Below are 16,274 nucleotides of genomic sequence, written 5' to 3' on the forward strand. Positions count from 1 at the left end.
ATAAAAGCAAATTAAATGTTATGTTAGTGGTGATTTATAACGCACGCGGCTACTCGGAAGAGTGTCCCGGCGCGAGCCCAGAGAGAACGTGAACAGAGTACAGAAACAAAGGCAGAAGGAAACAAGCTTAATTGAATAGGAGAGTCTTGAGTTTTTTCCTAAACTGGGTAGGGTTTGGAAGGCAACGGAGCTCCAGGGGAAGAGAGTTCCACAGCTTAGCAGCCAGATAGGACAGGGAACTGCCCCCCTTTCTTTTGAGACGAATTCTGGGTGTGGAAACCAGGCACATGTTCGATGAGCGCAAGAGTCTGCCAGGGACATAAAACGAGAAACATTTCCTCAGATACTCCGGGCAATACTCGTGGAGCGCTGCATGGGCCGTAATCCAAGCCTTGAACATGACCCTTGCTTTTATTGGCAGCCAATGCAAGTTACGTAGAGGTTGCCTCACACTAGTGTGTTTGGGTAAGTCCAGCAGCAGCCGCACTGCGGCATTCTGCACAACCTGCAACTTATCCATTAGGTAGCCCGAAGACCCACATACAATGCATTAGCATAATCGAGATGTGAGGTGACTAAGGCCCGGACTACCATTTCTTTGGTGGGGAGAGGCAGTAGGGGCAAGAATTTTCTAAGAAGCTTCAAAATGCCGAAGCAGGTGCCTGTCAGTTCACAGATCTGGTAGACAAAGCTGAGTTTTTCGTCAAACCAGATCCCAAGGTTATTTAGTGGGACACCCAATGGGGATGGGCGATGGGCATTAGCAGGTCAACAGCCATGCCAAAACAAGGAAGGGAACTCCCCAAAGAACATGATCTCTGTTTTGTTTTTGTTGCATTTCAGCTGGGCAGACGTAAACCAGTTGAACACAGTAGACAGGCAGGTTCGAACATGAGAAATAGTAGTCTTGTGCTTTTTCAAGGTGAATAAAAGCGGAGTATCATCAGCGTAAGCTACCACTTTAGCTCGAAGATCCTCGGCTAGCTGGATTAGAAGGGTCATATACAAATTGAATAACAAAGGGCTCAGTATGGATCCCTGAGGGACCCCTATTTGCAAGGCTTGAGTAGTAGATGCAAAAGGGGAGATCCAAACTTGTTGGGTTCTACCGTCAAGGAAGGACTTTAACCATTCCCAAGCGGCACCACCAATACCTAGCCTCTGAATCGGGCCAGGGGAAGTGCATGGGGGACAGTATCAAAGGCGGCTGATAGGTCCAATAGGACCAGAAATGCCCTGCCCCCAGCATCTAATGTGTCCCGGATGGCCTCCGTAATTTCTATCAAGGCAGACTCAGTGCTGTAAAATAAAATACATTCTAATGGAGGCGGACAAGGGGCATTAGAAGTTGGAATGACATAGCATCCACATCATTCTGGGACTGGACTGTGAAGAGATGGCAAGGTCCTGACACTGACAGTTTATGGATGGGGTAGCCTTGGGCCCGAAATATAATGTTGGTGGACTCAAAAGATTGAGAATTAATTAATTATTATACACATTTGTAAAGCGCACAATCACCCGTAAGGGTCTCTAGGCGCTGGGGGCCGTCGGGAAGATTAAGCAAGCTATTGCCCCGAGTCACATGGTGCTGGGCTAATCTGCCGCCGGTGCCGGGGATCGAACCGTGATCCCCAGATTCCGGAGTCAGTCACCCTAACGAGTGGGAGGAAGAGCTTGTATTTTTTCCTTATTCTTTGGTGTCCTTATTAAAAGGCGCGTACAATGTCCTTTAAAGAAAAGCCAGCAATGTAATTGTAAATTTAGTTGCATTTACATAGTGCTTACTACCCCGGCGAGGCCTTGAAGCGCTATCCAGCAAGCAGCATTCAAACCCAGTAACTCAAAGTTAGTGGTTAATCCATTGGTTTGGAGGATAACTGTTGTGCTATCAAGTAAATCATTCTGTGTATTTACTCTGATTTCTTTGTGGAAGGTTAAATTAATAGGAGTTAGGTGTGATCTTAGTTAGGGGTAGGCAAGTTCATGCAGATGGGTTGTGGGATTGATAGATGAGGTTTGGCACGGTTTAGTTGCAGGCACATAGTTTAAAAGAAGGAGAGTTTGTGATCTATGAAAGAAAGAGGAAGTATGCCGGGTTCGTGGCTTTTTGTCCTCCCAATATGAAATGAAGCGATGCCATGTGAGCCATGGCACTGATGCCATCACAGGAAGTGAAACTGGACACATCTTGACCCCACTAACATGACAGGAATTATCATTGCATAGCATGAGTCCTTCATGCCTTCACAGCTAATGACCTTAAAGTGATTAATTATGTAAACTTTGATAAAACAGGCTTAACAACTCCCAGCAATTAAAACATTATGATTTGTCTCCAAGAAGTAGATACATTGCTGCTCCTCTTCAGCTGAGCCATAACCATGTTCTTCCCACCTCTTCACAGAAGTTGAAAGCCTATACAACCCTGGACCTCACCTGCCCCATCTCCGGGGTCGCGCCTCACAATATCCGGCAGCTGCTCAAGGAAGGACCCCTGAAAATGAAGGAAGGCAAGGAGGCAAGGGTGAGTATTCTTCCTGTCTGTACACTGCACGTTTGTGTGGGATGCACATATTTGGTTCAAAACCGACCCGGATACACTCTACATGTATTGCTCAAAATGTGTTCAGTCTGCATAAGCTAAAAAATGTGCCAGCTCTGTGGGTTTGTTGTGATATAGGTACATGTAAGTGCTGAACCACTTCCCTTTCTACACCTGTGCAGATATTTACTGGAGTCTTGCACACTCCAATGGTACATGCTACAGGAAGTACCAGGGAAAGATATCGGCCTTTGCATCTGTGTTTTTGTACTTTGGAATTACAGATGGGGTATGCCCCTGCCTCAAAGTACACCATGTTGGATAATACATCCTCATGTAGATTGCACCTTTCACCAGCCTATTGAGACCGATTAATACCAAACCTATAGCATCTGACACACCTACAAAAACCAATCGGATGGCCTGGCTCTGGTCTGGAATCATTTGGCTGCTTCTGGTGGGCACTGTAAGCATGCAAAGGTTCAAACAAAAACCATTAGGAGGTTTGTGAACGTTGCTGCAAGCAGAAATTGACTGTGTGGGGGTGTATACCTTTCTGCATAGTTTCTTCCCTTCAGGAGGTATTTTGCATGAGGTTAGTTACTGATCCTACTTTTAAGTATTGTAAACGTCACGAGCAATGCAGCATTTTCTCTTATCATAAGTTATAAAGGTGGAATGACATTGATGCCATAGTATGTTGTTATCTACTTTCAGCTGACAAAGAAGCTAAAAACCAAGACTGAACTTTTGCAAACACAACCACCTTTTACCAACCCTAAACCAAGACTGAACTTCTGCAAACACAACCACCTTATACCAACCCTAAACCAAGAGTGAACTTACAAAAAGACAACCCCCTTAAACCAACCCTAAGCCAGGACTGAATTTCTGCAAACACAACCACCTTATACCAAACCTAAACCAAGACTGAACTTCTGCAAACACAACCTCCTTATACCAAACCTAAACCAAGACTGAACTTCTGCAAACACAACCCCCTTATACCAACCTTAAACCAAGAGTGAACTTTCAAAAAGACAACCTCCTTAAACCAACCCCAAACCAGGACTGAACTTTTGCAACCACAACCACCTTATACCAACCCTAAACCAAGACTGAACTTTCTGCAAACACAACCCCCTTATACCAACCTTAAACCAAGAGTGAACTTTCAAAAAGACAACCTCCTTAAACCAACCCTAAACCAGGACTGACCTTTTGCAAACACAACCACCATAAACCAACCCTAAAATCACTCCCCTTCTCCCAGAGTATAGAAGGCCAGCGGCACTGAAACCAGGGCTGTGGGAGCTGCATCAAGCACCCCGTAAAACTTGAACAAGTTTAGCTGGAGAATGAACAATAAAGGGACCCATCAAATGGTTTCCCTCTGGCAGAGTTTGTTGAGTTTCCAAAAACACTGTCAAATAACCACTATGACTTCAGAGAGGTAACATTATTAACCAGCACCACCACTCCAACAATTGTTCCAACACCACTGTGCTCAAGTTTTAGGTCCACAGTATGGTTCACAAATCCTACTGAGTCCAAAGGCCTAAATACCTGCACAACCCGTTCCCCCATGTTATACTTCAACCTAAATTCCACGTTCGGCAATTGTACTTCTAACCAACCAAACAACATTTAAAGAACTGAAAAACAGAGCAAGATCTTTGGTAGACCAGGGCGCCAAAATGTGGAATGCACTTAAACCATACCTGAAAGGTAAACCAACCTCCAACTAAACTTCATTGTAAGCAAATCGTCAGTTATAGAAAATTGATTGATGTGTGTGTGTATATATATATATATATATATATATATATATATATATATATATATATATATATATATATATATATATAGTATCATACACTAACGAAGTGACTGAAACACTTGAACTCCCCAAAGAATTAAAATATATTTCCACTGCAACGCGTCGGCTTCCACCTTACTCAGGAAGTTAAAGAGTGTTTGCTCAGTGGCTGCTATAGCATATTAGAACATTGGAATGTTGAGCCTTCGGCTCAGGCCTTTAATGGCTGGTAGTGCCCGACTGCGGGCTCTAAGGCTGCTGAGGCTGCTGAAGTGTAGTGCTCCAAAGTAACCAAAGGGAAAGGGTAGCATCCTTTAAAACTTCTAACTAATGAGCACAGCAAACAGTAACAAACAGCCTAGATTGAGCAGCCTTGTAGAAGGATACATTAGTCATTTGACTAGGAGAGGCAGTTTACAGGCCACATGCCTCACCAGCTCCCCCAAACACAGCCTCCAGCTGGGGGATGATATGCCATGCAATGCCCCGGCTGACCTAACCTCCACATGCTCAGTCCTGTGTGTGGACGCTCTTTTCCCTCAAGTCCCAGACTTTATGATCCCAGAATCCTTTGCTGTGTTTTATGTATGTATGCCAGCCTCTGGCCGGCCAGTGTTTCCCCGGATATTTGGACTACCCCTTTAGTCAGGCAGTGGGTTAGTATCTCAGTCAGGACAACATTAACATGTTATCAGTGGGCAAGACAGGGTATGGAGTGGGAGGGTGAACTTTGACAGATTTACTTGCTGTGATCGGAGAGTTACCATGGCAACATGTTGACTGTCTCTATTCAATCCTAGCTATACTGCTCACTGAAAAGCTTTACAGGACTTCAAGCCGCACAAACACTCCTTTTATTAGATTAAGGATTGGCACCTATCTCTCTTCAACTGCCCTCCCTGCCTGTCAGCTGTTCCCCTGCTGCGCTGCCAATGATCGCAAACAGCACAACTACTAACCGTCACACTCCTGCAAGTGTAACAATTCGGACTATTTCACGCCACCAAAGCTATAAGAATTGCTTGGGCGGCAGGTAATATTCATTTTTAAAGTATATTGAATTAATAATTTATGTGGTTGAGGTCATCTCTAAATTAGCCAGACAGTGCCACCTTGTGGCAGACTGTCACAGGTGACAGGTGTGACAAGTGCCAGTGCTGAGCACCAGAAACCACCTGCTTGAATTAAGCAATGCCTTTTGCCCACTCACAATATCAGGCGAATGGCCTTCTGCTAAGTGTTAATATGTTTTCAGGCATATGCATCAAAGTAAATACCGGTTGCAAATGGGCATATTCTCAGAATCTGTCCCTTTGCTCTCGGTATTTTTGCATCTGGGATGAATCATCCCAAATGCAAAAATCGCAATTTATGGAATCTCTAAATTGAGATTCCTTGAATTGCGATTGCATTTAAGGAATCCCAAATTGAGATTCCTTAAATGCAATGCATGAAAGTCAAAAAAATAGCGAATTCGCTAATAGGACTAGCAAATTACCATGAAGTTGAACTTCATGGTAATTTGCTAAAACTTTGAAAAAAGCACTTTTGTGCATTTTTCAAAGTTTCATTTTGCGCACACACATGCCCTTAGGGCATGTGTGTGTGCAACATATGTGCAGAGATCAATTTCAGGGGTGCAACAGGGTGTCATTTTGACACCCTTGCACCCTTTAAATTGCATGAGCAATTTGAGAGTACCTACTGGTACTCGCAAATTGCTCATGCAATCTCTAATTCATTCCTATGGGCCTGTAGGCCCATAGGAACGAATGGGACAGCATTCCTTAATTGCGACTAGCAATTTGCGAGTAGCAATTAAGGAATGTTTAGGAATCACTATTTCAATAGCAATTCCTACATGCATAGACTTTTGCTATTTCTAAATAGCGATTCCTTAAAAATCGATATATAGGAATAGCAAATGGCTACGTTGATGCATCTGCTAGTTTGTTCCTAAAGAAGTGAAGAGTTGGTCATGCAGGTCCATGAGCTGGTCCGGTGTGCAGCTCCAGATGTGTGGCTGTGGAATAAGAATGCATACATATATAGACTGGGCATCTGAACTGTACATGCTGTGGATCTGCATATGTCATATATACCTGTATGCCGTGAACTATATATTTGCAGATAGATACCATTTGAATTCAACCTGCAAATGTAGCCTGCCTGATTACAGTAGACACATGCAATTTTGGAACTAGGCATGGGTACTTTATACATATACGCAGGTATGGACCAGACGTGTATTACTCATACGCAGACATATATGGACCTCACCTGTCCACTCCTATAGATATAGCGAGAGTGAGGAGCCCAGGTACAGCCCCAGATATACGGGAAACATCCTTTACATCGCGGTGATTACACCACAATGCATTTAGAACGCTGCCATTACAAAGCAAGCGTTACATCGACTTGCACTGGAGGGCGCTATAACCTAAGGAATAGTAAGATTTACTATTCCAATACCTTCCTTACTGTACGTAGACTGGTGTTGGAATAGTAAATCTTACTACTCCTAAGTTCAGCGCCCTTCAACGCAAATCGTTGTAATGTTTTGCGTTGTAAAAACTGCGATGTTACATACCACGATCATTTTGATAGCGTTGTAACATCACATATTTCATGTAATCAACTAAATCTGTGCACAGGTCACACATACACACATGGAACAGACAGCCCACACATACTCCTATGGACAAGTTGTCAAGAAGAGCTGCATACATAAAGAGGTGGACGAGACCTGTATATGACCTATCTGAAGATACAGGTCAGCCTCCTTATGGAGCATCCACAGAAATGCATATCCCAACTAACTAATGTCTATCTCTCTCTCTCTCTCTCTAGATGGAGGTCCATGGTTTACTCTTCACGGATACCTTCCTTATCACCAAGATGCACCGGAAGACGGAGCTGGCCAAGGTGGTCCGCTCCCCGCTCATGCTGGACAAGACCGTAGTGCAACCCCTGCGAGACCCCAGTATGTACTCTGGCATTGCACCTAGTACCCTATTCCTCTTCAAACTCATTTCTTTTAAGGTCCCAATCCACAATCGCTGTCCGAGTACAAAAGGCCTTCGGCCACCAGAACCTGCCCATGGTGCTGTTTCTCCAGAAGCTCTGCGCTGTGTATGACCCTGTAACTTCAGCAATCTATACCTGCCAGGCCACTATACATTACCTGCATAAATACAGATCAGGAATCTGAGTCCTTAAATATTATCTAGATCCAGTGGATCCCTTTCTATACTATTATAAATCCCTGTTAATGTTTCTTTGTTGGTTTCTTCTAGTTATTGCCCCTTTCCTTCAGTGATGTTTCACTCCTCTCTTTCGTTTCCCATCACAGAAGCTGTGACCTTGAACATGTCTGTTTGCCCCTGCACATCTTCTATACTCGTGGCTAATAATTCACTTTTTTTCAGGTAGCTTTCTCCTCATTTACCTCAACGAGTTCGGCTGTGTGGCTCTGGCACTCAGCTTCCAGTGTGCAAGTGCCCCCCTCTGCAAGGAGTGGACGGATAAATTCACAAGTGCACAGGTGAGAAGGTGTGGTAGGGCCTGTGTCCCACCCCTAAACTAGGAGGCATGGGGGAGATGGCAAAATGTGGACACCAGACATGGTGAAATTTAAAATTATCAACTTCTTGAAACTTGAAGGCCATGAAAGTAATCTGCCCCTGTAGTGAGACCAACTATTTTTTTTTTTTTTTTTTTTTTATCCTCATTTGTGTGCGAAGCTCCAATCTACCAAAACCAAAGAGAAAACCACCACAGAGCAATAGGCCGACTAGTCGTGTATTGTGCCAACTCAGCTTATAGCTGGTAAGGAAATTGTAGGGCGCGAAGCAAGGCCAGTTCCTTTCAGCACTTTATACGGAGACCAATCTTAAACCAGCTTAGGATAGTATCTCAGTTGATAGTGCCCGATTTATCGAGACCACTTTGGTACCAAGACTGTTAATCTTGATAGCCAGGATGGGCAGTGCACACGTTAATCATAGGACCTGGGGAAAAAAGAAAAAAAAAAAAAAAAAAACAAGACCAACTATTGTAAATATATACACATCTGTGTATATACCTTAGTGTGGAGGCATATTCCTATTTACTGTTCTACTGTGTACGCTTTGCATTGTACTTTATTCAGAGGTCATTTTGTCCTACCTGTCCTTGCCCTCACTCAAAGGCTTATTTAACAGATGCCATGTATAACCACATTGGGTTCTGTAAATCCCCCCCCCCCCCCCTTCCAGACCCAACTATTCCCTAATCCACCGAAATGAAAGCTGATCCTCCAGTGCAACATGTTTTTATCAAAATATTACTTGGTGCTTCATGTTAAAAATAATAAGTAAATGAAGGGGTGAATCTTACACTCCTCTAGTTAGGAGGTGAGGTGTTGGCAAATTAACCCGGCGACCTCCCGTACCCAATTCCATGATAAAAACATAATTTTCTCTGGGTATCCAGAGCTATGGAGAGACCCCAATCTGTCCCACACACATAAGGCTTCTCCCTGAAATATTCAAACATTTGGTGGCTCCAAGTGGGAAGACTGCCCAGTTGCCCAGAGAGACTGATGAACAGTGGCTATGTGAAAATATTGATATTTTGAATAACACTCTGACAGAAAGACAAGGATATAATGCCATGTATGCATAGATGCAGTGACGGTGAAGTAGTCCCTTGGTAATCCAACAATGCTTCCATCGGAAGTTGATTACTGTACCGTATGAACGAGTCTCACATGGAACAGCCCCACATTCTCCGCTTATCGGCGGAGCAAACACGGCAACGTGGGCTTGCCAGGATCGACCAGTCATTTCCCCACTACATCCTTCTGCTCTGTCCTTTTCATTCGTTGTGTATAAACACAAGGGCAAACCAATGTGTCAACAGAACGTGGGTAAGTGATTACCTAAGAAACAGTGGTTCACTGTGGATCAATTCCCATTGGCCCCAATAAGCTCCCTCATCACCAGTAGCCCCATATGGTAGCCCACGCTGGGTTTCCACCACTACCATGACATTTCTAGTTTACACTCATCTTGCTGTCCTTCTCACCTTCCTCAGGAGTCACTCAAGACACTGAAAGCTGAAGAGATTCGTCGTCAGGAGCAGGAGCGCCGGACCCTCTTCCTATCCAGTGACTTTCAGAACGACCTTGCGACCTTGGACAACAGTAGCCTCTCCCGGTGGAGCGATGACACGGCGCAAGATGCCAGGAGGTAGTTTCAAAGTACATTCCCTCTTTAAGCTAGGCATACCCCCTCATAACCCTGCCAAAACTGTCCATAATCCGCATAGGCAGCTTTCTATATAAAATGCTTCCTTTAACATTGACTGTCAAAGGTCACTGAAGAGCTGGTGTTCCCTTCCCACGGATAAGGTTGCCCTATATCCAATGGGGAAGTATAGGGAACTGTATTTTAGCTTTCTCCTATCACCGGAGTGCAAAGTCTGTCCAATTGAGTTCAGTGAGTGATTCAGTTATTGCGAACTTCATTTCATATTTCGGCTCATGTGCGCGGGCCATGGATCTGTGGCAGCCAAGTGCCGCGTACCCACCAACTGACATGGTATGTGGGCGCCATTTTTTTGTTTTCCTAAGAACCACTCATGGTTTATTTTTGGATAGCAAAGATTCATGTTCCTGACAAACTGGGGAATTTCTCCTACACCTGGGGATATTTTTAGGATTTTTTTCTTCCCAGTTGTGAATCGGAGGAAAAGGGATGACCTGGCCTTGGAGGTCTGCCCTATAGAGGATGTTACTTTCATCACCATGTGAGTTGGCAGGGTATTTCCAGCGGTGGAGCCAGCTGTGGTGAGTCATTGAAAAGACTGTGCTTCTGGGCGAACCGCACATCAGTCGGTTTTCAATGGAAGTCCTGTTACCACTGAAGTCTAAATGCAACCATACATCAGCAGCTGGAGTGAGTTAGGTCCGGCTGGGGTTTGCTATGCAATATGTCCTGCTGTGATTAAAGTTAACTTCAGTGAGTGTAGGGAACGTGCAATTCCAAATGGAGTTAAAAGGCATGGAAGGATGAGACTGTAGTAAAGAATTGGGGCACTGGGTTGAGTGTGTTGGTGGATTAAGAGATTGTAGTTCTTAAATCAGTGAGCGGAGTAAAGTGTGGGGTGAGATTAATTGTTATCTAAGCTTTATCGAATGAGCACAAAATATAAGACTCTGGTCTTATGTATCTTATATGTAGAATATAGGTATGTATATATTATAAGTTAGACATTGGGCGATATTGACTTTGTAGTCCTTGTTCGGTCCACTTCCATTTAAAAAGAAATTTTCGTTAAAAACGTTGGCACTTTTCGAATCTCCACAAGAGTTAAAAAAAAGAAACCAGCCGATTTGGGTTTAGCGTGGCCAGTTTCATGCAAATTTATCAAGATGTAAGGGGTTAAAAAATGGCTTTTCTCATTTTGATTCTTTGTAGTTGTGTACAGAACAAACACAGCTAAATAAAATGAAACCAAACGTGGTGTGAAAGTAGAACTTTACTTAAGGAAGTGCCTTTGCCTCATTTGGTGTAAATGCATTTAATGGGGACTTTTTAGGAAATTAGAGTTTACAAAATGTTTTATGGTGGGATTGGAAGGGTTTTAAAAAATAGCGATATAATATCTGGACCATTATACTGCCGTTGGTCCGGGAGTCCGGGTTCACAGACCATCTGCTAACTAAATTACAAAAAAATGTAATCTGATTGGATGATGGCGCATTTTTCTCATCATGCATTTCGGCTCTGTGGACCAAACGAGCAATGGAGCCAAAGCATCTGATTGGCTGGCAGCAAATCAGAAAATGATGTTGTAGCGGCCATTACAGGACATGCAGTTTGGTCCCTCTGCCCTGGGGAAACTAATATACAAAAGCCTTAAGGGAATAGGAACAGCATCCCCTGACCCCCGCAGCCACTTAGAGCTCAGGTGTGGGGGGGGGGGGGGGGGGGGGGAGAGAGAAAGAGGGCAAGGGGATTCCACCCAGACAAAATAAATAAATATAGATTTTACTATGAGTTTTGTGGGCCCCATCATAGGTTTTGGGGACCATAGAAAGGCCCTGAGGTTCGCAAACCCTGACGAAGGGTCAGTGAACCCTTGATAATCGATCTCGGACTCTTCATGGGCCTCCCGCAGTGTTCTTAGTTCCGCAACTGGGAAGTGAAACACTTTCAGAACACGTGGCGGGGCCTGTGAACCTGTAAAAATTAAAAATATTAATTAAAAACTAAATTTATTAAAACAAATAAGAGACCAGACCCCTTTGTCAGGAAAAGGCCATGATGCGCAGGCACAGTGGGTACAGGGCTTGCCCATTGGCCGGGCCCTGCAGCTATCTCCTGTGGCTCATGTTTGCGGGCCGTTTGTGGGCTGAGTGCAGGGAACCGCTAATGACCAGGCCCCATGACCAACCCCCGCATTGCACTGGGTTCAGGGCATGACCAGCGATGGTTTTTTAATATATCCTTTGTAATTGCATCTATCACATCGAAGGCGAGGTCATGAGCATTGAATTTGCTATGAGCTTTACGGTTTTTGATGACTTTTGCAGGTCCTTTGCAGCCCAGGGAGCCTCCCCAACCTATTCAGGGGACCCCTTTCCTTCAGGGGTCCCCCATTCAGTTCAAAGCCAGTAAATATCTTTCTGATGGACGACTGAGCGGCCACTCCTCATATTTTGCAGGGGAGCTCCACCATTTTGCATGATGCCAGTGGGCTGTTGTGTGAGTGGGCATTGCATTTGTTGAGTGAGTTGTATTTTGCATGGCTGTTGTGTGAGTGAGTGTAATAATTGGACGTCATCTCTTGAGCCTGAACTTATTTCTCTTCTGTTTTCCACCTTCCCTCTGCAGTCAGTCTGAGTTTCCAATTGCCATTCCACGCCTGATAATCACAGAGGATGACCAGACCATTAACAGTCGAGTGAAAACTGGTGAGACCAACTCATCCAGGACTGCGGACGCTAGCAGCAGTGCAGACGAGCACTCGGAGGTCTCAGACCCTGGTTATGGGACACTTCCCCCGCCCATGGGATCCATGCGGCCAGATGATATGGAGGTTAACACATCCACTGACGTTGTCCTCAGACAGCAGAAAAGGCATCAGTCACTGCCTAGCGAGGACCAAAGGTTGACTTTATCCACTTCAGACCTGAGACACAGGCATCTCTCTGAACCATTTGATCTCATTGAGACCAGTACAGCATCTAGTGGGAAATCTCCAAAACCCAATCGGGAATTACGGAGAAGCATGCCGCTGCTTTCCCACATAGCGCAGTCTACTGTGCCCAAGACATCATTAAAGGTTCATGTGACCAGGTTAAGGCCGCTCCCAAAGTATACTCTTTCCACACCCAGACCCTTCCTCAAGGCCCCCGAGGCCTACCGCCAGTCTGATCCAGAAGAGGAGAGTTCCGACTCCAGCTTCACAGCTCGGCCCCTCTCCAGAGCCATGCGGGGACCAAGCCTGGTGATAGAGACCCTTCGGCGTGCCAAGCACCGTGAGACCAATTGGCGCCACTCATTGACAGACTCTGTTGAACTCTACAGTGACAGCCAGTCAGATATGTCAGATGCAGAAGAACTGGAGGTAGAGGCTGGCAGTCCCAGAGTAGAGTTTAACCGGGAAGGGCAGGACAAAGTCATTCCCAGGGAGCAAGACCTCTCCAGACTCTCCCTGCAGGAGCAGGAAGAGGAGCAGAATGGACACACCAGAACTGTTGAAATAGAGTTGACTGAGGACCTTTCCAAACCTAGGGACTCATTACAGACAAGTGAGATGGTTAACGTAGAGGATGATTTGGTCTCAGCGGATGAAGAAGATCCCCCATCCAATGGTGCAGCATTTAATTTTGAGAGATCAGACAGTCAAGACTTTCAAGATGACTTCGACACCACTGAGGCTGGAGAAGTGGAGGATCCAGTAACTCCGTGGCTCCTAAGTCCCAATGAGTTCCTGACAGACACCAGCCTGCTAAATCTCTCCCACAATGTCATGGAACCCTTGCTGACGGAGGACATCTTTTTAGACATTGTACGAGATGCCAGTCACCAGCGTCGCCGAATGACCAAGGCGGAGCTTCGACGGATCCGCAGCATCAAGATTGATAGTACAACATCTGTCTCGTAAGTACCCTGGCAATCTTGGGGGAGTGAGGAGGAAAATGAGGGAGAACCTGTGACCAAATGAGCTCAAAAAGTTCAAGCAATAGGCATGGGTGGGCTAAGAGAAAACTAATGTATCAGATTCAGTAAGGAGGAAAGAAATGTGAGGTGACAATAGAACTTAAGAACATTTCACTGATAATTATAGCCCTCAAAAGTCTGTTGTGGAAAATGCCTTTGGCCATTTCATATATAGTAGCAAAATGCGACAAAACATAGGTCTAATAGTAATGGTAAGGAAGCACCATTAGATACTACTAGGTGCTAAGGTTTAATGCCAAATTCTGTATGAAACAGGGTCTGTGAGATTGGGTTCCAGTCCGGTAGAAGAGGAACCCATGAGCAACATGTTTCAATTGCGACTCCCATCAAATAGCCAAACCAAAATTTAATTCAGTCAATTCAGATGTCTTCAAATGTATTTTATTGTCCTAAACCATGCTGAATTATGGTATATTGCACCGTGGTAGAAGGGGGCACAGGGAGTCCTAATGTGGCTGCGGGAGTCGCTGTTGCTTTTAGCCGAGGTCTTCTTGAAAGTTGGTCTTTAGTTCCTGACACAGAGTAGTGGTAATGTTTGTAGCAAGACCATCATGCAAAAGATTTTGAAGAGTCCTGGTCCATTGCAAAAGGAGTGGAAAAGATTCGGCCTAAACAAAAGGTAGTTATGGAAAGGGAGCATTGAACTTCAGTCACCAAAATGCATGTAGTAGTTTAAATGATGAAGCGCCAGAGAGTCCGCATCAAACACATAGGTAATCCAGCAGGAAACCCCTTTGACGAAAGTGTGAGTAGAAGGGTTTCCCCCATGAACTCTTCCAAGGGGCCCCTCACTTGTTTAAGTAGGGGCCATCAAAATCCAGCTACTCATCGGCTATTGCCCAAAAGGCCTGTACTAATATGTATAATGTGGTTGTCTCCTGATGGATGAATTAACACCATTATAGAGAGGAGTTAGAAAAATAAGGGATCTGGGTCTTAAAGAAAGCGGAGACCCTATGTAGGGCCCTTATATAGGCTGAAACATGTCCACCCACTCTGATGCTGAGGTAATAGGCAGTCCCGTGCATTTCCATAGTTTTAACAATTCCATAGGTCCAACCTAAACAAATGGAAATTCTTTGGTTTAGGACATAGGGGTTTTCATATCCTCTATATCCTGGCTCCATAGACGCCCACACTCAAAAGTTCTCCTTGCAACGCCAGGGATTCTATTCACACCTAGAATGATCTCAGGTGAATAAGCCCAGACATTAATGAAGAATGACACCGGGGTGGGGGAGGTTGCCATGCCAATCAATTTTTTTATCAATGCACCGGTACTACACATATTGGGAAACACAGTATGGATAAGGGCTCCCAAATGATGGGTATTTACAATGAGTGAGCCCTCTTTGTGTCTCTTTGAGACCAGTCATGCTTGTTTGTTGTTTCCTGGATGCACCTTTTAACCTGCAATGACATCAGAGGATTGACCAAATTCTCATCCCTCGCACTTTCTCCATCTCTTATTTGCTGATGAGAGACTAAGGAAAGGGCAGGTAGAGGAAACAAAGAAAATCAGGGCTTAGGATCCTATTTAACTTTCTATTCTATTCCTCAAGTTACCTTCATTAACCCTGAGAACAAGAGATAAAATCCTCAGTCTTTCAGTAAATCTGAATGAGTTGGGAGTAATATTAATAGGGCACAAACCACCCCAAAAACCTTCCTTCATCTGCACACGTCTCCACAACATTTCAGCAGGAATCATTACTACATTCCCTGTTTGGTGGGTTACTCAATACTAAGTTATTAGTACTGTTACTTCGCCTCGGTTTGAGCAAAGATTGGAGGTACTAATTGAGAACCTTGTAATTTTTTAGATAGTCGGCAACCTGATTTTTTGGCATCTTCACCTGTCTTAGGTTTGAGGAGCATAAAGATGCAATGACCAAACGGACTGCTGATCTGCTAGGAGAAGGCGGTGGCTCTGGGTGTACAATAGTGATTAGAACCTTTAGATAGCGTGCAAGCAGGTCCGTTGGTGGATGAACAGCTGAAGACTCGATTTGGAGCCAGTGGCGAGTTTGTCGACAGTAGTGAAAAGGGATGTCATTACATATGGTGGCTGGTATATGGTATTCTGATGTGATTTCTGAAATAGTGGAAGGAGTCTGGATAGCAATTAAGAGATGTAAACCTTGAAACCCCATTAATCTTCAAAACCCAAGTATGAATTAATTTTACTGAAGAGGGAATGTCCCTCAGGAACACATCACCTCAGTGTATTGTTTTGTTTTTAGCACAATTAGTACTATTACAATTATTAACATCCCTTCTTAACATCAGGGATGTTAAGAAGGAACTGGCCTCTTCATTGATTTGCAAGGTTGTCTCCAAGCTAGTTCAAGATGTTTAGCATTGTTTCCACTTTACATTGTTTAGGACTTGTGTTGAATTTCTTTTTATAGAATCACAGTAGGACTGACCAACAATAGTTAATTCACAATACAGAAGCCTCGTAAATTAAACAGAGTGATGGGTAGAAAATAAGTGCTATCAGAAACTCACTGCAATGCTTAGAAACATGAGTTTGAGTAATTGGCATGTAAATGGACTTTCCTCACACTTGATGCAGTCCTATAGGATCTTCTGGGGCGAACCATCTAACTTATGATAGTTTCAGGCCCTTCTTCCGGGTCCGAAAGAGAAAATCGAGCAGAGTTTCCAGCCAAAT

General features: G+C 44.3%; 1 protein-coding gene across 1 annotated transcript in view; it reads left to right on the plus strand.

The window, feature by feature from the left end:
• The window catches only part of PLEKHG6 (pleckstrin homology and RhoGEF domain containing G6), a 153,323-nt gene that overhangs the window by 126,128 nt on the left and 10,921 nt on the right, over nucleotides 1-16,274 (plus strand). The window contains exons 11-15 of the mRNA XM_086932876.1: nucleotides 2,408-2,527; nucleotides 7,215-7,347; nucleotides 7,793-7,908; nucleotides 9,441-9,595; nucleotides 12,245-13,516. Coding sequence (XP_086789002.1) covers nucleotides 2,408-2,527; nucleotides 7,215-7,347; nucleotides 7,793-7,908; nucleotides 9,441-9,595; nucleotides 12,245-13,516 — 1,796 coding nt within the window. The remainder of the gene's footprint in view (nucleotides 1-2,407; nucleotides 2,528-7,214; nucleotides 7,348-7,792; nucleotides 7,909-9,440; nucleotides 9,596-12,244; nucleotides 13,517-16,274) is intronic.

The sequence above is a fragment of the Lissotriton vulgaris genome, chromosome 7, assembly GCF_964263255.1.
Source record: "Lissotriton vulgaris chromosome 7, aLisVul1.2, whole genome shotgun sequence".
Taxonomy (NCBI): domain Eukaryota; kingdom Metazoa; phylum Chordata; class Amphibia; order Caudata; family Salamandridae; genus Lissotriton; species Lissotriton vulgaris.